This window comes from Scatophagus argus, chromosome 16 (genome assembly GCF_020382885.2).
Source record: "Scatophagus argus isolate fScaArg1 chromosome 16, fScaArg1.pri, whole genome shotgun sequence".
In the NCBI taxonomy this organism is placed as follows: domain Eukaryota; kingdom Metazoa; phylum Chordata; class Actinopteri; family Scatophagidae; genus Scatophagus; species Scatophagus argus.
The window spans coordinates 11101393-11125826 of NC_058508.1; the positions used below are offsets into that span (position 1 = coordinate 11101393).

The 24434-nt window shown below is 42.3% G+C and overlaps 2 protein-coding genes across 10 annotated transcripts; one reads left to right on the forward strand and one right to left on the reverse strand.

The window, feature by feature from the left end:
* Positions 1–717: 717 nt before the first annotated feature.
* rfx1a (regulatory factor X, 1a (influences HLA class II expression)) lies at positions 718–15762 on the forward strand. 7 transcript variants are annotated; one of them, XM_046415025.1, is made up of 20 exons: positions 718–889; positions 2763–2804; positions 2955–3143; positions 4451–4560; positions 4645–4740; positions 4986–5270; positions 5475–5572; positions 5696–6119; positions 6813–6994; positions 8094–8213; positions 8781–8914; positions 9082–9200; positions 9492–9598; positions 9734–9885; positions 10668–10765; positions 11440–11589; positions 12037–12245; positions 13057–13210; positions 13298–13343; positions 13441–15762. In XM_046415025.1, exons 2-20 carry the CDS (start codon positions 2783–2785, stop codon positions 13599–13601), a joined length of 2856 nt encoding a protein of 951 aa, XP_046270981.1. In that variant the 5' UTR covers positions 718–889; positions 2763–2782; the 3' UTR covers positions 13602–15762. The 7 variants fall into 7 exon arrangements, with proteins under 7 accessions (XP_046270981.1, XP_046270976.1, XP_046270978.1 ...); XM_046415020.1 differs by having other exon boundaries at positions 2763–3143; XM_046415022.1 differs by having other exon boundaries at positions 2763–3143; positions 6819–6994.
* Positions 15763–16214: 452 nt separating this feature from the next.
* Positions 16215–24374, reverse strand: LOC124073092 (far upstream element-binding protein 2-like). 3 transcript variants are annotated; one of them, XM_046415027.1, is made up of 18 exons: positions 24104–24373; positions 23193–23295; positions 22955–23014; positions 22672–22708; positions 22047–22099; positions 21859–21930; positions 21672–21729; positions 21184–21349; positions 20368–20466; positions 20170–20268; positions 19977–20079; positions 19616–19737; positions 19067–19360; positions 18645–18760; positions 18463–18551; positions 17923–18129; positions 17499–17686; positions 16215–17400 (listed from the first exon to the last, which is right to left on the reverse strand). In XM_046415027.1, exons 1-18 carry the CDS (start codon positions 24230–24232, stop codon positions 17392–17394), a joined length of 2004 nt encoding a protein of 667 aa, XP_046270983.1. In that variant the 5' UTR covers positions 24233–24373; the 3' UTR covers positions 16215–17391. The 3 variants fall into 3 exon arrangements, with proteins under 3 accessions (XP_046270983.1, XP_046270984.1, XP_046270985.1); XM_046415028.1 differs by lacking the exons at positions 16215–17400; positions 17499–17686 and having other exon boundaries at positions 17988–18216; positions 24104–24374; XM_046415029.1 differs by lacking the exons at positions 16215–17400; positions 17499–17686 and having other exon boundaries at positions 17988–18207.
* Between the last annotated feature and the right edge of the window lie 60 nt (positions 24375–24434).

Sequence of the window (24434 nt, forward strand, 5' to 3'; positions counted from 1 at the left end):
TTAAATAAATGCATACTGATTTACATCATGGTGACCAAAAAATTGCCAGCAGCAGGCACCTGGGTTGTTCATAACTTAGACACAGTATGATTATATTTCCTGGAATAAAATCTGAATACAAGTTCATATCTCTGAACAAGACATCAGTAACAAATTTTATATTCTAAATAAATACTAAAAGTGCCAGGACTTATAGGCCATAGTATCTGACTGAGCTGTGTGAAAAGAGTAAGTTATAATAAATCATCCCAAGGCAGTAATTGATGTAATGATACACCAACACCCTTCCTAAATTTCTTGAGTTAGTGCGTTGCAGGGTAAAACCTAAGCAGAATTTTAAAGGAAATCTTACTAATCTTATTACTGAGAAAATATTTATGTGCCAATGACAAAACATTTATTTAAGGAAGGATATAAAGCTTTATGTCAACCTCACTCTGAAACAGGTTGAATAACTCATATAGGACAGTGAGAAATAATTGGGCAGAGTTACAGTGACTATCAAATTACTAACTGCAGAATTTTTACAAGCACTAAGACGGACCTATTACTTTCACTGTCACAGCAGACACGTTAGTTGCAAAAAAAATCTATGTCTATGATAGACAGGGATGTTCCTCAAATGGGCGTGGAAGGCTTTGTAGTAGAACGTTGCAGTGTCTGTTGCTTTAAGACATTTTGGCATAACTCAGCCAATCAGAGCAAGGAAGGAGGAGGGAATGGAGCGGGTGGGTAGCAACAGTTGCCCTGGTGAGGACGAAGCGCCATAGCCGCGGTAGCCCTGGCGACAAGAGCCCAGCAACGAGAATCAACAACAACAACAACCGAATCGGCCATAAAATTAAAAGAAGATATTTTAACGGTGGGAAATACACACGTGGAACTAGAGGTGAAGCTCTTTACATAAAGGAAATATTTTATGTCCAATTATGCTGAATTGTGCTATTGCTCTTTTCCCTTGTTGTTTCAGTAGCCATAACAGGCGACTGCCTTCCCATGTTAGCAGAGGTTAGCCGACAAGCTAGCTTTCGTACTGATAATTGGTCGAGTCCGTTGGTGGAATTGGGTAGTTTGTAGCTGCTACTCATTACACTGACAGTGAATTGTGCTTGCCATGACTACGCGGCCACAGGCGCGTACTCAAGCAGGCCGTTGTTATGGCGATGTCAAATGCAAAAGGTACAAAATGGCGGTTGTTGTAGAGACCAGTTAACGTTAGCTTGCTGCCCGTGTTACTTTGCTAGGCAGCTAGCATCAGTGCTGTCACGACAGATGTGTGCTCGTTACTGCTTACAGTTAGTGGAACGAGTTACTAATAACGGTCACGCATCTGTTTTTTTGAGCGATAGTTCATATGCATTTTATAGCGGTGTAATACATGATACGTTTATTGAGGACCAGACTCAACAGAAAACCAACTCCCTGAGTGCATAGCTTTAACACCCGCAACAGGGAGATCACGTTATGGTAGCGAAATTAAAAGTCTAACTATTTAAACCGATTTGGGGTCGGCGTTGAGGCAGGAATGGAGTTGGAACAGTAGTAGCCAAATGAAATATCGTTCTCGTGATAATGAAAAGTTGAGGAAGCAGGGGCATGTGGCGGACATTTAACATCGAATGGGCGTGGCGAAGGAGGTCGTTTTGCAGGTGCTTCGAAGGTCCGAGTTCAGTTTAACGTGTGTGTTTACTGATTTCCTAGATATGTAATAAAGTTTTTTTGTTGTTAGTTGACCATTAATGTGAGGATTAATACCCGTCATGTAGTTTTTAAAACACAGATGTAGCTCTTAACAACCCATTCCATCTGACACTAAGTTCATAAGTTAGTATGTAGGACGTTGTATTAAAATGTCACAAATGGCAAAAAAGACAAGGACAAGGCGTACTTTCTATGCCCTGGTAATCCTGTGTAACATAAAGCGTAAAACGTCCTATACTGCAACGTTTATGCAGTGTGGAAAGGGGCTTTTTTTAAGTATGTTACAGACATGACTGCATAAGTGAATGCCGATACTGTAGGATGTGTGATCACGTCACAGGTAATGAGAAACCGAGATGCTTGTTCCCGTCAGTGCTCCTCCCCCACATCCCCTCACAAGCTGCACCACCAACAGGTCAGCCACAGTAGTGCTTTCAGAAACAGTCCTCTTACTCATTCATTTGCATTGAGGCAGCAAATGAGAATAGAGAAAAATTCCAAGTCTCCCAGATACGAATACAGAAAATAATCAGCATCTAATGTTGTTCACCATTTTCCACTTTCATTTGTAAAAGATCATGCTGATAACATATTTACCCTCGTGTCCAAGTGTTGCCCGTTAAAGTTATCACCTTCCATCACTATGCTGATATGTATATAGCTTGTATAGCAGTATTTTGTGCAGTGTTTGCTTTAAAACTAATTTACTAATCTATTTTTTTAAAACTCTTTCGCACACTTTTGCTTTTTGCACTCTATTCTGTTCTTGTGACCTGCCATGACAAGTGGATTTCCCTGCTGTGAGATTAATAAAGTTCATCTTATCTTAGATTCACTACTTCAAAATATTATTAAATTACTCTGTAATACTCGTTACACATTTTTATAGTAATATTTTTCTGGAAGCTGTGATTCTTTGTGTATTGTTTTCCCACATCCTCCAAAATGAGGAACTGTACTTCACCTTCAAAACCGCCACTAGATCTGTGCCCTGCCTGTCATTAAACGATTTTAACAGTTTACTAGAAATGCCTAACCAGTTTCTTGTTTCTTTTTCATAGGGTGATTCCAGGCTCTTGTAATGGCCACCTCAGCCTATGTAGGTGAGATCCAGCCGGCAGCCCAGCCCCAAGGGGCTGGTGTTACTGTCGCTCCAGGGCAACCTGACCCCAGCTCCACCCCTCCAACTGCCCCTCAATTTCTGGCTGAGATTCAGACTACTGTGGTCACCCCCACTGTCGTCACACCCACAGGCCAAACTACTCCAAGTGATCAAGCCCCCTCTATCACCACTCAGAAGCCCGCAGCTGGTAGTCAGGCTCAGTCCACTGCACAGGCCCAGCCAGCCCAGACACAGTATGTAACTGCAGAGATCCAGGGCTCCCCCACACAGTCTGGAAATGCTCAAAGCACTCCTCAGTATATTGTTGTCACAGTCACAGGTAAAGACTTAACATCACATCATGCTATTATGCTATCAACACTAATGTAGAAAAAAGTTATACATGTACAGAAGCAGCACTTAATATTTAATATCAGTGAGTTACTTAAAGACTTGATTTTTTAAAAAATGTTTTTCATTGTCATATATATAATATATATACAGACCTATTTATTAGTCTGCATACAGTCTGGTATCAAATTTAATAACACCATATGTTGTTAAGGACAGTCAATTAAGATACTTCAGTTGAAGTTGAATTTTAATTGTGTGAACTACAACATATTTTCACAAGTTCAGGTAAATATTCTGGCTACCTTGCTGTGCAGTTTGTTGTTTGGTAAATGTGACTTTCATGACTAAGTTTGAAGGTGTTTTCACACCTAGCTTGCGTGGAGCAGAAACTGCTTGCGTTTCCTCCCCAAAGACTGGTTCATTTGAACATATGAGAAAACAGCAGACGCGCATGAAATCTGAAGAGGAAGAAGTATTATAATCTGAGCTGTATAAACCACATGTATTTATGCAAATCATTTGGCAATCATGGTAACGTGTGGGCAGGTATTTTCCCTGATTATTAGGTTAAAAACTGTTGAAACTGTTATGCTTGTATCATATTAAATGTACATTTTCAGTTCAGTATGTTGCTAAAAGTGTTTTCTGATGGCATCCGCACAGTGAAAGCCCTGAATTATGACTGTATCTTAATAAGGTATCTTAATTATTACTTATTAAGATACCTTCTTTTTGTCCTCTGTACCTGTTAGTCATTATTCATAAAACACAGACCATTTGCAGTCCAGTTAAACCAATAACGCTAAGAACATAAATATACACATCAAATCATTATTATCATATCATGTGCAGCATTAATCTCTGTGAGTCACCAGAGTTTGTTTTCCCAACATGAATCCTAATGATGCATTGATGATGCATAAGGACATTAACTAAAACTGTCCAATCACTGAGGTATCTGTGGGTCTGCCTGTCTTCATGTTTACTCTTTTTGGTTTGTTTGTGAAAAGTCTGTGTGAAAAGACAATGGCACAGCACTAAAATCCTTCCCGGTGGGAATGATCAGTATCCTGTTGCAGCATGTCTACCTTGAATTTCCCCTTTGAGGATCAATAAAGGATTGTCTTATCTTATATTTTTTCCCTTATTCAGGACCAAATGAACTGAAATGCAAGTGTGAAAGCACTTTGCCTGAATGGCACTTGGGACAAGTGCTGCACTTGAAAATGGCAACATTTTAAGAACTTAATGAAAGTAAAACAATTAATGTTTTTACATTCTCTCTTTGTTTAGAGGGCTCCCTTCACTCAAGTGACAGTGTGTCAGACTCCAGCCCTCCTCCAGCTGTGGTGCAGACGGGAGTTCCCACACAGGTTGTTCAGCAGGTACAAACTGCTCAACAGGTAAAATGTGCACTTGCACACAACCACAACATGAAATTAATGCTTTCTGACTCTTAAAACTAAACTATATCTTGATTTGAACAGAGGTCTGTGGTGCAGGCCACCTCCCAGATAGCCAAGACTGAGCCAGATGCCCAGCTCAGTGTCACCAGTCTACAGCCTGTTCATATCAGTCCAGAGGTAAGTCAAGCACACTCGGTATCACAGTTCATCATTGGTGGTCAAATATTATGTCTGATAATCACTTGTACCTTCACTGGCCAACACACATTAGTGGAATGCATGCAAACACACAGGTCATCACAGCTTCCATCACAATAAAGGATCTCATGCGACATCAAAAACCTGACAGTTTCCTCACATTTTGGCTTAGCATTAGTCAGGTAATCACATCTTTTTTGGAACCTGCCTCTGCTGGTTTACAGTGCCACTATAGCACCAAGGAGACAGCATTAGTCAGGCATAGCAGTCTAGAGGAATGTCAGCTGCTTCATCAGATAGGAAAGACAGAGTGCCTGGCCTTTGCTTCAGCAGACTACATGCAAGAATGCTGCTGCAAGCCCCTCTTCCTCCCATTGGACCTCCGTCAGCATTACCAATCACCGTACTTGCTCTCTGTGCATATGGAGAAAGACATAGAACCCTTCCCTGCAGTCAAAAGCTCTTGCCCTGATCAGCCACCACTGAAGCCTACAACTGCCATTTTCCAAGTAGGTCAGGGACACAAGGGAGACTGTTGCTATAGAGTTAAGGGAACAGAGAATCAATCTGTTGCTAACAAAAGTATCTTTATTTATATATGCTATAATTGCAGAAAAAACTATATGTGAAAGATGTCAACAGTTGATATTGTCTAATTGGTGATCAAGAATTTATGTTTTTTTTGCATGTTTGTTCGTGTGCCCACTCCTTAGGTCCAGCAGCAGCTCACCTCAGTGCCAGTGCAACATGTGTACACCAATCAAGTGCAGTATGTGGAGGGAACAGAGACCAACTACACCACCAGCACCATGTTAGTATAAAGCTGTGTCCATTGTTTTCTATACGTCCAGACATAACTTTTGTTCTTTTTGTAGTTGAATTTCTCCAGAAGTTTACTGTGTTTCTAATAAGGCTTTTCTTTTCTTTCATCCAGTCGTTCCAGCACCTTCCCTTACTCTGACTCACCTCTGTACACCCAGACCACAGCCACCCAGTATTATGAAAGTCAGCCAACCTCAGGCTCACAGGCTTCCACGCCTGGTACACCTCTAACTGTCTCAGTGACTGCTGGCACAACAGGGGGTGTGTCCATGTTTGTGGCCCAGCCAACCAGTGCAGCAGGGGGAGGAGCCGCTGTGGTGACCACAGGTGGTGCCACCAATGGGGCAGGGGAAGGGGCAGGGACCAACGGTGGTGCAGCAGGCAGCTATGTGATCCAGGGTGGTTACATGCTGGGCAGCAGCAGCGGAGGGGCAGCTGGAAACAGTCAGAACTATTCACACACCGCCCGCGCCTCTCCAGCCACTGTGAGTATTACAGAGGGCGAGGAGAGTAGCGTGCCGTCGGCAGACAAGAAGGTATGCAGAGGCGCCAAGCGCAGAAATTTCTTCTCGTTTTTGTTGTCATCCACACAACCCTCTGGTGGCGCACAGTGATGATGCCATAATTTTGTCCAGTGGAAAGCACAATTAAAAATGTGTAGATTTTTATTAGGAAAAAAGAGTTTTTAATACTTTGAGTATTGATCACAAGAAAACATGAAGCGTGCAGTATTTTTAACTGTGATTTCCTCCTCAAAAGAAAAGAAAAGAAAAACCATAACCTCATCATTTTCATATCATTACAGTGCATGTGATAAGTGGCATTTTTAATTTGCCTGAAATGCCCCAGCACTATATTATTCATCCCAAATTCATCATATCGAACCCCATATGATAATGGTAACCAACCTGTTTGGCAAACATCCCATATTCCAGGTCATTAATTCATTGCATACCAAAGTTGTATGCCACGGCACGCAAACAAATGTATTTGTGTTTTCATTCCCAAGCAAATTGTAATTGTCAATGGATGTGTTCGTGTTTGTGTAATTTATTGATTAGAAAAATGTGTGTGCATGTACTGTATGCAGAGCTAAAGAATGTGGGTAATGTGTTTGCAAGTGTGCATTTATTTGTGTGCATGTATGCTCAGTTGTGTTTTCCTGTGTGTAGCTATTGACTTTGCTAACTGCTCCAGCTGTTGTCTCTTTTTCGTTGCCTGCGTGTCAGGTACAGTGGTTGCTGGACAACTATGAGACAGCTGAAGGAGTGAGTCTGCCACGTTCTACCCTCTACTGCCACTATCTACTGCACTGCCAGGAGCAGAAACTAGAGCCTGTTAATGCTGCCTCTTTTGGGAAACTCATCAGATCTGTGTTCATGGGGCTACGCACGCGACGCCTGGGAACACGGTAAGACGGGTCTTCAGACACCCAGCTCAGATAGAGAAGAAAGGGGGCAGCCGTAGCCTAGAGGTTGGAGAAGCGGCTTGTGATTGGAAGGTTGCCGGTTCGATTTCCCCACTGGACGAGCAGGAAAAATTTGGGTGTGGTGGAGTGATTAATGTGGAAAATGCGTACCCCCTCCATTAGCTGGCTGATGTGCCCTTGAGCAAAGCACTTAACCCCCAATTTGCTCCCTGGGCGCTTGATAGTTGCAGCCCACTGCTCCTGTGTGTTTCACTGCATGTAATTTGCTGGCTGTTGCATGTGTGTTTAACTAAAATGCAGAAAACACATATATGTAAAAATATATATAAAAGACTATACTTGAAAGACTATATATATACACACACACACACACAGAGGTGCACATTCAGACATTCTGTTCATACCCTGTTCAGGGTTGGGTAAATTTATCCCCTTACTAAGTATATATTGTACCCCTTACTGCTGATTTTTTTTAATGTGTTTTTCTGTCAAATGTTTCTGCTGCCAGAAACAAATTAGACAGAAAGTGTTAGAACATCATGACATCACAGAAAGGGCAGTAGAGATTGAGGAGTGTACTTACTCCCACAGACTCCACAGTGATGCACATCAGTATGGACATCCTCTTTATATGCACTATGATCTACATGCACCTAAATCTCAATTTGGGGACACCCATGTCCAGCTTCCTACAGGAATTCACTCTTTGGGACATTGCAAAATGTTCACCTAGCGTAGAAAATTGTGTGGGTAGCAATGAAGACAGACAGCATGTGTGTGGGTGAGTGAGTTTCGCAAAGGAGGGGTGGGTGAGCGAGCAAAATTGACTTTTTGGAAATGTTTGGTTAAGTTCAACAATACAGTATGTCTTGTTATTGCAATTTGTGAAGTTAAAGATGCACACTTTAAAATGAATCTATTCTAAAACCTGTTGTATGTATGTTATGTTTGGGTGAAGTTGTTATAGGCTTAATCAGACCACATAAGCCATCTCCTCTCACATGCTCTTCCTTTCTCCTCCTTTACTATGGCCAACACAGTCAAATTTGATGTTAAACATATTTTTATCTTCTCCTGACAGGGGTAACTCTAAATACCATTACTACGGGCTGAGGATCAAGGCAGGCTCTTCTCTTCTCCGTTTGATGGAAGACCAGCAACATCTGGCCATGAGGCAGCAGCCCTTCTCACAGAAACAGAGGTACCGTACGCTCACACATGTATTATCTATCATCACACCACTGTAACAATGTCTCTCAATTTTCCATTTGAATCACGTGTAGAGTTGTATTATTGACCTCCTTCTGTCTCTCACACTACATACACTATTTCAGTTGAAATTGTCTCACACCTCCAAACTAACTGTATGATAACAAAAGTACCAGCCAGCCAGCCAGATCTTTAGATCTGAAAATTTCATCTGTGTTATCTAGTTTTAATTTTAAAGGTTTTATTGACCAAGAAGTTTCAAGAACAAATTTGCCAGAGGATCAAAGTACAAGTTGAACAAATAGTTGGGCAAAATAAAAAAAACAGCAATATTAACAAAAAAACAATAATGAATAAAATAAAGTAAATCAACATCCACATCATCAAAATTTATGTGTATTTGTATGTTTGTGCATATGTGTCTGCTCATGTCTTTACATTGTGTTATAATTTGGTTTACTCTGAGTGGCAGCTAGTCTCAGTACCAGCTGACTTAGGGGCCTCTTATCTGTGCGCAGTTCTTGGGTTTGGATTGGTACTTTATCCCTGTTCCTATTAGGTTGAAGCCGGTGCATAAAGTCGAGGGGATGACTAATGGCACAGCAGCAGGAGCAGGCCAGCAGCAGCAACAGCAGCAGTCGTCTGGGCAGGTGGACATCAGCACCCAGGTTCAGCAGTATCAGCAGTTTCTGGGTGAGTTTGGTGAACGAAGTTGAGCAAATAACCAGAAGTATGAAAGTGATGGTTAAAGATTTGCCTTAAAGAAGATTTACGAGTCTGATGGTATTATTGTGAAAATACAATACAGTACAAAAATACAATATAGATAGTATTCAGTGTTTTTGTGTTCTGTGTTCCAGATGCATCCAGAGCGCTCCCGGAGTTCCCAGACATTGACCTCCAGGGGAAGTCTCTGCCAGAGGGCATCGAGATGGAGCACATAAAGAGCTTTCAGCTGCTGTACAGGGAACATTGCGAGGTAACCAACTGAGGATGCCTTTTCTGTCTGGCTGTGAGTGGAAGACGACTTTGAATATCAATATATTGATATTACTTTTATATTACTCGAGAGTTTATTGGGGGAAAAAAGGAAACATCGTGTTGTTAGACACCTGAGGGAGAATGTGGGTTTAAAAGTCTAAGCCCATTAATACATAATGTCCTCATTTTCCTTGCTTTTTTTCAGTCCAAACCATCTGATTATCTGCATGTGCTTAGTAATTTATTGTCAGTCATTCATGTATAAAATGTTCTCTCTGTGTTCTGTCAGGCTATATTAGATGTGATGGTCAACCTGCAGTTTACCCTGGTGGAAACTCTATGGAAAACCTTCTGGAGGTTCAGCCAGAATCAGGCTGGTGATGCCACATTGGCTGTGTGAGTGCTCAGGACTTACACGATCATTAAAAATTCATGTGTTGTCCTAAACATGGGAAGAAACGCATTCCATTGCAGTAGCAGTACCATTTTTGTATAAAATGCAGATACTGAAAACTGTATGTGTGTTGGCAGTCATGATGAGTCAGAGAAGCGTCTCCCAAAGTCATGCCTGGTGTTGCTGTGCAAGTATGACCCAGTGCTGCGCTGGAGCCGTGACTGTGACAACAGCCTGTACCAGGGCCTGGTGGAGATCCTCATCCCTGATGTCCTCAGGCCCATCCCCAGTAAGGCTTTACAAGAAGTATGCTCATGCAGTAAAACACAGTAATGTCAAATGTAATATAGTGCATACACATAACAAAATATAATATAATAATATGCTTACCTCAAAAGTGATCCTACAGAAAAAAAACAAATAACATCTGACTTTTAGGAAGAGAATATTTCCACGTACTCTGCTGTCTCTAAAAAATAAATACAGTTTCCATTAAATGGCATTTGTGCCTGCACAGATAAAGAGCTATTCCTTAACCTCAGTCCCATCTGGACTTACTTTGAATGAACCTATGAGAGAATATAGATCATTCTGACATTTGCATATACAGAAGTCTTTATTTCTATGAGATTTTTTTTTCTCAGCAAAAAGTCTGATGATGATGTAGCAGGAAAGCACACAGTTTTTCCCTTACTGTGTGCCAACTGCTCTGTGTTGGGAACATACTGGACCTGTTTCTTTCTGTTTCAGTTTTAGTCAGATGCTGAATTTATTTTCTTTGAACACTGCTGTGACAAAAGAAGGACCTTTCCTGTAATTCATCTGCGCTGCTGCCACGCAAACAATTTCCATCTCCCAGGTCTTTGTCATCTCAGTAATTGGAATCACATTGAAAATCTGGTTGTCCAAATTCATGGCCAAGATATCAGTTTCTCCAGCAGAAGCTCATATGTTCCCTGTGTGTTTGATAATCCTTTATCCTGGTATACTCTCAGGGAATAGGAAGATGATAACTTGCACTGAAATGACCAGTATCCAAGTCTCTTATCCCTTTGTTTTTGCTGCTCCCAGGTGCCTTAACTCAAGCCATCCGTAACTTTGCCAAGAGCCTGGAGAGCTGGCTGACCAATGCCATGATGAACATCCCTGAGGAAATGGTCCGCATCAAGGTACATAACCCTTGTGTTGGTTTACAGTGGGTAGAACGTGTTGTCCAAGCCATGGAGTAAGGTGGTTTTTAGGCCTGCAGGATCATCCATTACAAAACCTTACATTTGAGTGATTGAATGCTTTAAATTTGAGAGTTGTAACACTTTAAACTACATGCAAAACAAACATGTGTTTTCTTTGTGGGAGCTTTCCTTCTTGTGATTGTATTAACATGAGCTTGCGATGATTTACATAAAATACAGTCCCATTATTTGCCAGCCCTGTGGTGCAGCATGTGTGAAAATAAATGTGGCAGCACTTCTATGTCAATCATGCAAATCAGGGTAGAAAGGCCTATTCTGAATGACCGTATCTTTTGGAAACTGTCTCATTGTTTTTTACAATGCATCTGTAACTTCATTAGGATTACTGATCTTTGACAATGTTAAGTGCTTAGGTGAAGTATGAAGTCGTGTTAAGGCCTGTAGAACTTGATCAGTAACATGCCTCTCGGACATGCTCATTCTACTCATTAAGGCCCATGCCAGAACTGTGCATACATGACTCAGTTCAGCGCCCCCCCCCCCCCCCCCCCCCCCAAAAAAAAACTTATTATGTTATTTGTTTGGATGCACCTTTTCTGTAAAATATGTGTTTGATGTCCTTCCATCTGTTTGTTCTTGTGCTCTCTCAGGTAACATCAGCCAATGCATTTGCACAGACATTGCGTCGCTACACTAGTCTGAATCACCTCGCCCAAGCAGCCCGGGCTGTCCTCCAGAACACAGCACAGATCAACCAGATGCTCTCTGACCTCAACCGTGTCGACTTTGCTAATGTCCAGGTTGGTTTAGTCTGTGTGCTGGAAATATTAATGTCACCTCGCATGAATTCCAGTGTTTGTGAGTTTATCTTGCATTGGGTTTGGTGTTGTGCCTGTGCCAGCGTTTCTTCTGTAGCTTGTGGTTTTAATGAGGGTTCACATATTACCTGTTCAGTTACTGTTTTCTCTGCAACTTTCTTACACAGGAAATGCAAAGCAAGCTTTTGCTTTTTCTCAGAAACTTACTGTCTTTCTCCTTCCTAAAGTGATTGTGGAGCACCTGGTTAGATTTAATGTCTTGCTTAAAGGCTATTTGGCAGAGAATGTATTTCTTTGCACAAGGACTTACATTAACCTGAGTCTTCTATCTGAATTATAGTCTGTCTATAAGGGTGCCCTTCTACTCCCTGCAGGTACAATTAATAGCTAGCTACAACACATTGCTCTTATTCTGTCCACCTATGGCAGGAGCAGGCCTCATGGGTGTGCCGGTGTGAAGACCGCGTTGTCCAGCGGCTGGAGCAAGACTTCAAGCTGACCCTCCAGCAGCAAAACTCCCTGGAGCAGTGGGCTGCGTGGCTTGATGGTGTGGTCTCTCAGGTCCTTAAGCCCTACCAGCACAGCCCTGCCTTCCCTAAGGCCGCCAAGCTCTTCCTGCTCAAGTGGTCCTTTTACAGGTATGATGGGATACATTTGGGCATTTTCATTTACATTCTCTTGTCACTGTTGATGCTGTGAGATTTAGCTACAAGCTTTTGTTACACAGTAAATGAGCACATTCTGTGCTCTCAGAGCCACTAATGGTAAATCACTGTACACCACTATGGCTGGTATGACTTTATCTTTATAGATCAGTGTGGTAGCCTCCACAGCTGCTCATGGTAGATTATCAGCTGTAAACTTGTTAGGTTTGACTTGTGGTAACAGTCACAGTTACTTTTTGCTTTCAACACAGCATAAACCTAAATGAAATGCTTGGCAGAATAAGGCAAAAGGCAGCAGTAACACAAAGCGAAACTTGTGCAAAAAGAGAGGATGGCAGGTCTCGTGCTGCCTTCAAAGACCATTGAAATAAATGTCATTTCTCAGTCTTCATTTCTAGAGCACAAAGAAAATAAAATCAAAACCAGGAAATTGTGTGAACAGGGCAATTTAAATGTTTAGGGAGATGACAGATCAATCTATGAAAAGTGTTTCCATCTGCAGTGCCACAAGGATAATGAAGGGTAAAAAACACATGCAACTTGTGAGCAAATAGGAATTAAGAGTCCCAACTCCACGTCCTGTCATTCAGTGCTTGTTCACTATAAAACAGGCAGAAGAATCTTTTGACAGAGATGATGAAGCTGGTGCAACAGGTAGTTAACTTTCAGACAAGCTCAGAGCCCTGTCAGAGTGAAAGCACTGAGAAATACTTCCCTTTTGTCATTCGAGAAGTTACAGAATATATATATGTAATGTTTTATTTCCACACCCTCTGCTCTCCAGTTCAATGGTGATCAGGGACCTGACCCTGAGGAGTGCAGCCAGTTTTGGTTCTTTTCACCTGATCCGCCTGCTCTATGATGAGTACATGTACTACCTGATAGAGCACAGAGTGGCTCAGGCTAAAGGAGAGACCCCCATTGCTGTCATGGGAGAGGTACCGACACACACACACTCAAAAATAACTAACTACATAATGTAAGCCATGCTTGCGGTACTAACAGATTCCCCCTCTTGCTACCAGTTTGCCAGTCTGGGCCGGGGTCTGAGCCAGCTGGATCCTGACAAAGGTTAGGACACCATGTTCCTACTGTATCTCAGACTAACTACAGTTATGTTTCAAGCATTTTTTTTGGTAACTAACCTGTTTACCTTTGTCTATCCCAGAAGAGGAAGAGGATGAGGAGGAGGAAAGTGATGATGAAGGACAGGAGCTGTCCCTTCCCTCAGACGGGGCCGTGCTGGGAGAAGAGTCACTGGAGCCGCCTGCCAAGCTGGCAAGAACAGACCAGAGAGTCCTCTTCACAACCGGATCAGCTGATAACTAACCGTATACTAACACTACCACACGTGGGTTGATAGAATTTCTCAGACACACTCACTCACACACTCACACTCACACACACACACACACACACACACACACACAGACAGATGTACAAAGAACACTAATTTATACACTTGACACATGTATATAGATCTTGTAAATGTGTGTGCACACTCTCGCTGAATACCGTTAACTATTCCACTTGTTTACGCACACACAATCAAAACATGCACTCAATCAGTACTGCTGCTGCCTGGATGGCACAACCAACTGTTGACATCAGTGATTCCATACACAATCTTTGCAAGAGACTATGATTTTGAAAACCAGACTCTCTCATTGCAAACAGAAACGCAGAGCATTTGACCCCTCGGTTTTGTTGATCTGTAAAAATGAGCTATGTTTTATTTCTCTCACTGCTTTGCAACCTGTGGCCTCGCTGTGTCCTCTTTGAGAAACCTCTGCGCACTCTAGATGCTCCGAAAACTGTCACTGCCGTATCAAAGTGGTGTGATGTGCGTGTGTGTATAAAGTTAACCACAGGAGGACTTTCAGCAAAGTGGTTGCTGAATTAAGTTGTTACTAATTCATCAAATGTTGGGAAGCTGTGTCGCTCAGAAGGGGAGAGACATTTGCGAAAGACAGCAGGTGTATTTTTTGGGTGAGTTTGTCTTGTTTGTGTGTGTGTTTTCTGTATAAACTCTGGGGTCACACCGCTCTGCTTTTACTCCTGGAGGCTGACTGGACATGCTTTTCCATGATGGTGTGTACATACCTCTGCATCTGGTTGTGTGAATGTGAGTCGCGCCAAGTGTGGACTGTTTTTCTGTAGATATTTTCTAAGGCATTCAGGTTTTGATTTTGAAGATGTGTGTAGATTCATTTAATTTGCCTGTAAAGAAAAACGTTGATGTGTTCTTGGAGTGCCTGTCGCAGCTGCTAAACATACTTGTAAAGATAAAGCTGAAGCTGTGGAATTGGGGCTCCCATTAGTTGCTGCAAAAAAAATCTTCTCTCTTACATTGAACATCTGGTTCTGTGGAGAGGTCCTGTATCTGTACAAGGTATATTTTTATGTTCCAAGTGTTCCATTCCTGTCCATCCAGTACATTCCTCTGTGGCCTCATTTTCCTTTGACATATCATTTTCTTGCCTTATTTCTATATATTTGTGCCAAACCTGTTTACCCCAGATCCCATTCTTTTTAAACTCTGTTTCCATGTTCAAAGGAGGACTGTGCCTGAGTAAGAACGGTGATATAATTATATTCTACTGTATATTTATCCACTATTTTGAATTTTGTTGTCACTAAGTGAACCTCTTGTGCAGTGTATGGTGCTGTGTTGTCACACATTGTAAGCAACCTTTGTGTGCATTATTGATTTGTGATTGTACGTTCAGTTATCAATCCTAGATCATAAGATTCTTATCCAGGCTAAGGCCCTGCCTCTTTGCACATATTGACTATTGTCGTTAAAGCTCCGACAAAGTTATCTGAAATGTTTCTCATTTTCTTTGATGTCTTCGGTGTGGTTTAATGGTGGGGGAGCAGCTGTCAGATTTCGTGCGAACACCTCGTACCACTGGCCGTGTTTGAGAGGATTTGGTGAGAGAGATCTGATGACTCTTTCTGCACAGTCCTCCACCAACACCCATCACTCATCTCTCCTCCACTGTGCTTTCATCTCACGGCATTTCCACCCTCCTGCCAATGGCTTTGTTTTGCTTCGAACATCCATATTCTTAAACACTGTTCGTCACGATCGATTGTTGTAAACATGTCATTTTTGGATTTTTAAATACACTGTCCTTAAAAAGCTGCAATGCACATGTCCGACAGGCATTGGCAGTCTCAAACCAGCACATCATCCTTTATAGAGTCTAATGCTACCACAGCTGAGTACATATCTACATATCACTCCAGTCTCTTAATGATCTACAGCATATAGAATGGCCATTGTTTACCCAGTAAGAAAAATGTTTAGTCACTTTTATAGTGCATTGTTTCTTATGTACAAAACAAATTGAGAAAAAAGATGTTCAGTGGCAGTGTTTTATGAATTTGGTCTGCTGTAAGTATGACTGTGCCTTTGGAGGTGGTAGAATGCAATTCAGATGTTTTTAATTTTAAAGATATAAATTAAAGAATTTTTAAAATTGCACTGGTTGGTCCACCTTGTACATTTATTTTCCTCAAAGTTGAAGTCAGTTGTTTGTTTGAACAGGAAGTCTGTGGCTGGGTCGCTGTCTGACATGCAACCACAGCTCTAACATCTCTTAAATTTTAGTTAGTTAGATAAACAGATTAACTGACTTGCTGAGCTGTACTCACAAGCGTAAGTATCTAAGTATCATACAGCAAAACAAACAACAAAGTTTCTTAATAAGGTCGGTGGTTTTTTTGTTTAAAAGAGAGCTTTAAAATGTGTGTCATCATTCAAGGTTTCATCTTTGCTGGGCTGTCTTCATGTATAACTTCATGTAATAGTGACATCTAGTGGTGATTTGTATCAACTCAGCTTTAATTACATCAGGTGACAATGGGTTATTTTATGTATAGTATATTCAGTTTGTGAAAGAACAAATAGACAACACAATGTCCAACACACATTTCTAAAGTAATTGACATTTGCTCATTTTTAATTCAGAGTATTGCTGCTGGTGGTCATCTATTTAACAATATCAACACTGCTGCCAAAGGCAGGCTCACAGCTGCCATTCAGAATACAAGATTCATACCTGATACATCTCTGTAAGTCAAAACCAACAGCTTTATATTGCTGAATATATGTAAGTATACAATATATCTTTAAGTGGGACATGTTGGAAGACTGAATTTAATTCTGTTACAAACAATGGCTGTGAGAAGGCAGAAGATCAACAGGTTCTTGTCGTCATTCATATAAACCAACGTATATAAAGTAAAAAGCAGTCGCATGCAACCATGAGAAGAAACACAGTCATGGCACGGTTCAAATGTGGAGTCTGAATGTACTCATTGTAGAAGAGCCTGCAGCCGTATGAACTACAGATGGTGGCAGAACCTCCACATGAAAGTCACCATACTTTAAAGTGAGAACGATATATGCAGTTGTCCCAAGGTGAATGGCACTAGCAGTATGTGTTAGTTTTAAAAGGTCTGACAATCACTTCTGACCTTTCCATGACATAACTAGCACTGTTCATACCGAGCTGAGCAGAAGGGCATGTTTTCATTTCCATGTTGGCCTTCCATCCACAGTTAGTCAGTGCGTTTCTTGCAACAAATGCTCTCAAATGATAAAACTCCTGAATGGACAATATGTTTACAGTCCTAATATCTCTGTGCAATTCAGTAAATATAACACAGGTGTATGAAGCTAAGTGCTTTTAAAAATGATATTAGAAGTTTTAACAAGTTAATAAAAGGAAGATGAGATAAATTAACAGACAACTCATTCTCCACCACAATGAAGTAAGCGGTTCAAGGCTCTCATGTTCATAACAGCATATATAAATATATGTAGAGGCTTTGAGAAGCTGTGTACCTGTCAAGACGGCATAATCAGTCTTCTCCCTCACCTCAGCAGCAAAAGCAATAGAACATTTGTTCAGTTCACATTTTTATTAAAAAATATCCAAGTGGTGTTTGGTGGCAAGGAAGGATTTTGTTTCCCCTCAAAAGAAATAAATAATAATAAAAAAAAAAAACCAACAAACATTTTAGCAGGCTAGACTCTGGCCTGAAGTTTAGGCTTCATCGCCGTCTTCCTGACCATCTCTGGCATCAGAGATCTTCTGCCATTGAGCTCTCACTGCGTCTGAAATGGTTAGGAAAGGAAGCACACCCTTTCTGTGAAAAGTGCAAAAGTAATGTATTACTTTCAGAGAGATAAAATGGAATTCTCTCTGCACCAACCTGTCCTTGCTGGGGAGTTGCAGGCTGGCCGGGAACCTGTCCTGCCTGTCCATAGTACGCAGCCTGCTGCCTGTAGTACTCCGCCCAGGCTGCACTGTAGTCCGCCTGTCCCCCCGTTGCGGATGCTGCTCCTCCTGCTGCTCCTGGGGCTGCAGCTGCTGTCCCGGGGACAGAGCCACCAGCCTGGGCTGGAGGAGATGGACAAAGGAGACACAACCCAGCTCACCAATACATTGATGTTGACTGTAAGACCGGTAATAGATCACAAGCATGTCTTTCACTGCAACACAATCAACTGACCTTTGGGTACAGATAAATTTAGTTTTTTTTCTGTTGATCAACTGTTTAAACCAAAAAATGATGTCAGCACAAGTAAAGAAAAAAATATAAGTTAACAGCAAGTTACAGATTTAGGCAGTCTCACCCATCTTCTTGTAGTATTCCTCCCAGGCCTTGGTGTAGTCTGGCTGACTCCCCGGCGTCTGTGCTAGCTGGGTCTGGTCCCCTGACGTTTGGGCACCTCCAGCTGGATTAGCGGGGTACTGGACTGGCACAGCCCCTGATGGTTGCTGGTAGTACTGAGCGTAGTAGGCCGCCCAGGCTGCATTGGGGTCATTCGCTGCTGCCTTGCCTAGAAAAGATGCAGGGTGGAGGGGGTGAGGTCCTCATAGGGTGAGGGTGAGCCCCTGCTACTGGCCTGGAGACCGGGCTTGGAGACCAGGGGGAAAACAGAGACAGGGTTAGCCAGAGCTGCTTAAGGTAAAGACATGTGCATCTCATCACATTTCCATCACACTCCTTTTGACCTTCCCAGATTTAGGAAAAAAAAAAGGATGAGGTATACAGTAAAACCTAAAGCCTGGGAGGAAAGTGCTGTAGTAGAGTTGATGTGTGTACACAGAGAACCAGCATGCTAAAATAAGCAAAAATAAATTGACCAGGAGTAGCAGTGAAGGTGACTCACTGGGGTCATGGGGTGCCTGTGGCTGCCACTGCTGGTAGGTGTTGCTCCAGCCCTGAGGAGTGTACTGGTGAGGGCCTGGCGGACCACCACTGAGGAGGAAAAAATTATTTTATTTTAATATAAAAACAACAATGCCACTCTAATGCTATACAAACAGTAGCACATTAGTGGCAGCCACTCACTGTGGTGGTCCAGGCGCTCCGGGCGGTCCAGGGTTGTATGGGTTGGGGTTGTAGGGACCCGCTAGACCAGCAGGACCTGGTCCACCTGGCCCCGGGCCCACAGGACACAGAGGACCCTGGAAAAAATGACATAATCTGACATCAAATAAGTGTATAAAGAGAACCCAAATGATCATTTAAAAATAAAAAAAACATAGTTGCCAATTAATTTTCTGTTGATCAACTAAACGACTGACTACATTTCAGCTGATTAATGGCTGCAGTGCAGCTGCACGTCAGCAGTATTTCTAAGATAATCTCACCCAAGACACAATAAACATGTTCTTTAAGAAAATCAACTAGAGATGAGATCTTAGTGTTCAGGTGAGAACTCCAGCGTCAGCATTTTCCTACATCTAACTAAAAACACGAATGGTAATTACCTCAATCTTCTCTTCAATGAGCTGCTTGGCGTGGTCGATCTGCTGTGGAGAGCCCCGAATGATGAACAGCTTGAAGTTAGGGTCGCCATTGGGGGGTGGCTCTCGAGAGATTTCCACAAAGGCCCCCGTCTGCTGGTTGATGGACTTGACGTTCTCTCCTCCCCGGCCAATCACAAGCCCACACTTGAGGGCAGGAATAGAGAAGGTCATTTCCCCTCCAGGGGGCCCCCAGTTGCCTTGTCCCCCACCGCGGCCCCTGTTGCCTGCAGGCATGCCCGGAGGACCTGGGGGACCCTGCGGACATAGAAGAGAGAGTGTGTACATATTGGCATTAAACAAAAAGTTGTGTGTTAAGTTTTGAGTTTTAGATTGAAGACATATTTTGGGTGGGGGGTTTATGGGTTTAGATATGTTAAACCTTTAACGTTAATAAATTTGCCTCAAGCTTGCAGTCATAGATTGCTGTCTGTGTTAAGTGGTTCATGAATGAACAAAAGTATGTTTTAGAGTGTGAGAGTTCATAAATATCTGAGAAAAACTGATCCATACCCCTTGTCCCTCTTCCCTGACCCTGATGCTTTGCAGCAGGTCATTTATGATCTGGGCAGCGTGCTCGCAGCGGTCAGGGGGACCACTGATATGGGCAATCTTATCTGGACCAGTTCCGTCATCTGCAAGAAAGATTTGAATATGCATTCGGTAATATTTGATATTGACAGCACATTACAGAGAATTACACATTATTACATTTTTTCAGTAATGCACGTCAAGTCAATGGAAAGGCAAAAAGAGAGGAAGATAACACCTGCTCTGCACACACAGACTTGTATGAAAAGGCATTTGCATATATTCACAACCTAAATGTATTCTTCATGCTAAAATATAATGTCAGCAAAGGTGGAGTATATACCTTGTTTGAACTGTATCCTAACTCCGGCATCATTCTGAATTTTCTTGATCATCTCTCCGTTGCGCCCTATGACCACACCAACTGAGTGTCGTGGTACTGGGATCTGAGTGGAAAACAAAACAGATGTTTTTATAAACTTGGATTTGGCTCAAGCACAGCTGATGCCTAATCTTGCTCCCACACATGAACTCACATCCATGCCTCCTCCCATGCGGGAGCCAAAGTCATTCCTTTCACTAAAGCTGCCATGATCTCTCTCTCTCAGAATCTCCTGCACCATCTCCTGGGCTTGCTGAAAAAAAAAACAAAACAAAACACGGTGGTTACAGTACACAGAAACTCAGCAGCACACACGAATCTCGAACTTGTTAGCATGATTTCACGAATGCACCTGCACTTTGTAGGGATCTCCAATAATGCGCAGGGGCTTGTCAACATTGGGTCCCTGAGAGGCATCCTGGATCAGGATCATCTTCACCCCTGCACGCTCCTGGAACATCACACAGTTACACATTATGGTTATGTGTGTCTTCATGGTTCACACTACACTAAAAATCTATTTTATAATAAAAACAGAGATAACTCTTATGAAAACACATTTTTTTTTAAAGTTCAGTAGTTCAGCAAAACTAACTCACCTACACTATACAGACAAAAGTATCCAGAGACATCTCCTTATGGGGCTGTTTTTCAGGGATTGGACGGTGCCCCTTATTTCCAGTGAAGGGAAATCTTAATGCTTCAGCATACCAAGACATTTTGGACAATGCTATGCTTCCAACTTTGTGGCAACAGTTTGTGGAAGTCCCTTTTCTATTCCAGCATGAGTGTGCCTCAGTGCACAAAGCAAAGTCCATTAAGACATGGTTGGATGACTTGGTGTGGAAGAATTTGACCGGCCCACACAGAGTCCTGACCTCAAAACCCACCGAATAACAGTGTTTGCGAGCCAGGCCTTTTTGTCCAACCAGTGTCTGACCTCATTATTGCTCTACTGCATGAATGGCCAAATATTCCCGGAGAAACACTCCAGAATCTTGCGGACAGCCTTCCCAGAAGAGTGGAAGCTGTTATGGCTGCAAATCTGCAATGTCATTAAAGTCCCAGTTGGTGTAATGTTCAGGTGCCCCAATAAATTTGTCTATATAGCTATCTATGAATACACAACCCATCAAGATGATGCAACAACATCAGATACGCAATGTACCTGCAGCTGTTTGATGGTCTCTCCTCCCTTGCCAATGACAAGACCAGCCTTGCCAGCTGGGATCATCATCTCATGCACCGTGCCGTTCTGCCCGTTGGTCGACTCGTGATAAGGGGGTGTTCCCCTCCCCCGTGACACTATCTCGTCCAGCAGCATTTTGGCTTTCCTAACGGGAGAAGCTGACAAGTTACTCCACAACCATTTTTCAAAATATCTGATATAACGGTGAGAGACACTGCCCTCAGATTATATCATGCGGTATTTATAAAATGAAGGAGTAAGGTATTACAAGTAAGAATAAGGCAGGAAGACAAAGTGGTTTATTTGAGCAGTGTTTTGAAAATCTTCTGATGTATTTTAAAGCTGCTCCTGTTTCCTGACAAATTTTGTGATCAGGCAGACAGCAATCCACTTCATCATAACTTACCATTTATGATGCTTCCACATTAATTGACAATGAGCCTATTTGCATAAAATGTGACACTTACTGTATGGAGTCGAGGGAACCTGTGAGAGAGACGCTCCTCTCTGGAAGCCCTCCGCTGTCTGGACACACATAAAGTACACACTGAACTATGTCCAACACCAAAAGGAAAATAAGTCTGTGAACTAAAATAAAAATAAAAAAACTGCTGATATATGTTTATGTTAACTCCACAGAGGCGCAGACAGTACCTGGAGCTATCTGAACCTTGCAACCTGACTCCTGTTGAATCTTATTGATCTGTTCACCTCCACGGCCAATAACTGGGGACAAACGGAGAGCAAAGTGTGTGTTGTCGGCAGGTCACATACACAACAGTCTTCTTTCATATCACAGAGTGGCATTGATGTGTGCTAAAACAGAGATGGGCTGCACTCACTGAGTCCCACCATGCTGTCAGGTACACTGTACTCCTCTGTGGTGGAGGCAGGCCTGACACCATCAGCAAGTGAGGATGAAAAAGAGTGAAAAAGAGGCAACACATCAGGAAATATTAGGATTTCTGACTGCACTTTACTAACACTCTCTATGAAGGACACATCTACAGACGTTATGTCAGCAATAATAATGCATTACAATGCGTTCATAACGCTTCACAACTACACTCATAAACACACATGATGCTTTCTGATGTACTATATCAACAGTATAAGGCATTATAGATGCAACTGACTAATTACAAGTTCAAAGGTCTTATGGATGCTCTTGACTATTTATAAAGTCAAGATTGATTTAGACACTTAATAATAGTACATTATAACTACCTAAACTCACCGATGTAGACTTCAACAACAAACTGTCATAAGGAGTCGTGGTATGCAGTGCATTACGTATGTGGTCATAAACAATCATACATGCATCATAATATATTATGAATGCCCACCCATATTGCATTCCAAATGCAGTCTTCATACAAAGTATTACATGCATGTTTGCTATACAAAGGTCTCATACTTCTGCATGATCACAATCAACACAATAAAATGAAAACAATAGGATCTCACCTTTGCTGTGCAAGAGCAGCTAGCTGTGCACCAATAGCTGAGATGGGACATCAACAAAAAGAAAGAGAGAGTGAGAAAGCAGAACATGGGAGACGTGTTGGATTACCGATGGACTGCGCAGACAAACGCAGACAAAGGAGAGGACATACAAAGATAAAGGGGCAAACTGCTAAAACAGACACACTGTAGAAGTGGAGATCGTCATCAGATATTAGCAACTGTGAGATATTAACATAACAAAGCAAAAAAAGAAAGACAGCATAAAGTAGTTGGATGAACTCACACAGTGCTTTGGCTGAATCCAAGTCACTCTGTGCAGCCAGCTTCTTGCTCTCTGGTTCATCTGTTACAGCAGGAAATAACATATCAGCTGTGATTGGTTTGTGTGTGAGGTTGTGCATCTGAATACAGAGATGGTTACCATTTACATTAATTCATCTTGCAGATGCTTTTGTCCAAAGCAACATACAAATGGGGTTCAATCCGAGCCACGGTAGATCGAGGAACTGCTGGCACCATACCTGCGTCCTCCAGCTGTCGCTTCTGTGCGGTGAAAGGAAAGCCATCTGATGCAGTGTTGTTGTTCAGGGGAGGTCCAGCATCGCCCCCGATCTTAGCTGCAATCTGCAACCCAAGTGTAAAACTCACCACGCTGACAGCTGAGTTATGAAAAAGACTGCCTGTCAAATATGCACACATTTTCACAGTCTGGATCGAGCATCTTAGAACAGATTGTGCAGTCTTCAGCAACATCTACTTGAGTCCACATCACAGTGTATTGCTGTCTTTGTACAGTGTGTATTGAGTACACATCTAGGTTAATATTATGATCCTATCTTTGGTCTCTATTCACAGTTCTTTTTTAAAACATCTGCTTTAGTTTAATCTATTTTATATTTTATTTGGTCAATCAAATCAGATTTGTTTTGGTTTTGTGAAGTGGTTGCCATGACACTACATTACCCCTTTGGGAGAAATAACGTAATTAATCAATCAATCAATCTGACCTGATGATCCACTGTTATAATAGGTAGATAGGATTTTGCAGATTGCATTGCATAGGATGCATAGGAGGGGTCAGTTTGATGCAGTTCATTTTTTAGCTGCATTAGTTAACAATTTAATGTTTACCCATCCCCACAGTTAGCTGAAACACCCGACATGATCCAAATCTTGTGAATTCATACTGTTGGGTTTGTAGGGGCACACGCACAGTATTTTAGCTGGCCGACGTACAACCAGCAGCGACATGACGTAACCAGATGAACTGTACTGTTATGAGCAACCGTTTACTCCACAGACACACATGCACATTCAAAATACTGTCCCCCGTGATGCTGTTTGCGTGAAGCTGTGTCGACAATGTTAGCCCTCGGCTAACTTTTAAGCTAGCCCTCCCTCTAAACATGCTCCTGCCTGTCATATCCCTCACCTGCCGGGCCCGCTGCACCGCGTCCGCAAACGCATCCTTTTTGATGCCTCCTGCTCCGTTCCCAAGCGCTGCTTGTGGGCCGAGAGGTGCCCCGGATCCGGGTGGCGGCACCGCATTATACTCCGACATGATGAGCAAAATACAGGCGAGGGAACAGCAGCAGAAACCCGGGCTCGCTGCTGCGCACGAGTGGGAAGCAAAGTCAAGAAACTGACAAGACAAGGAAAGCTCGGGAGACACGACGGCGGCCGGGAAGGTTCATTCGCGTTCTTATTCACCTATGGTACCACATTTAAAAAAAAACAATAATAATAATAAAAATCATTTGCGC

What these genes read in the sequence shown, in the direction of transcription:
- LOC124073092 (XM_046415027.1), bottom strand. Translation starts at nt 24,232, where the DNA reads ATGTCGGAGTATAATGCGGTGCCGCCACCCGGATCCGGGGCACCTCTC. An exon ending in GGATTCAGCCAAAGCACTGT is followed by an intron (nt 22,709 to 22,954) that starts GTGAGTTCATCC and finishes GTCCCATCTCAG; the next exon opens with CTATTGGTGCACAGCTAGCT. An exon ending in GCATGGGAGGAGGCATGGAT is followed by an intron (nt 20,080 to 20,169) that starts GTGAGTTCATGT and finishes TTTTCCACTCAG; the next exon opens with ATCCCAGTACCACGACACTC.
- rfx1a (XM_046415020.1), top strand. Translation starts at nt 2,783, where the DNA reads ATGGCCACCTCAGCCTATGTAGGTGAGATCCAGCCGGCAGCCCAGCCC. An exon ending in CCATTGCTGTCATGGGAGAG is followed by an intron (nt 13,211 to 13,297) that starts GTACCGACACAC and finishes TCTTGCTACCAG; the next exon opens with TTTGCCAGTCTGGGCCGGGG. An exon ending in CCAGCTGGATCCTGACAAAG is followed by an intron (nt 13,344 to 13,440) that starts GTTAGGACACCA and finishes TGTCTATCCCAG; the next exon opens with AAGAGGAAGAGGATGAGGAG.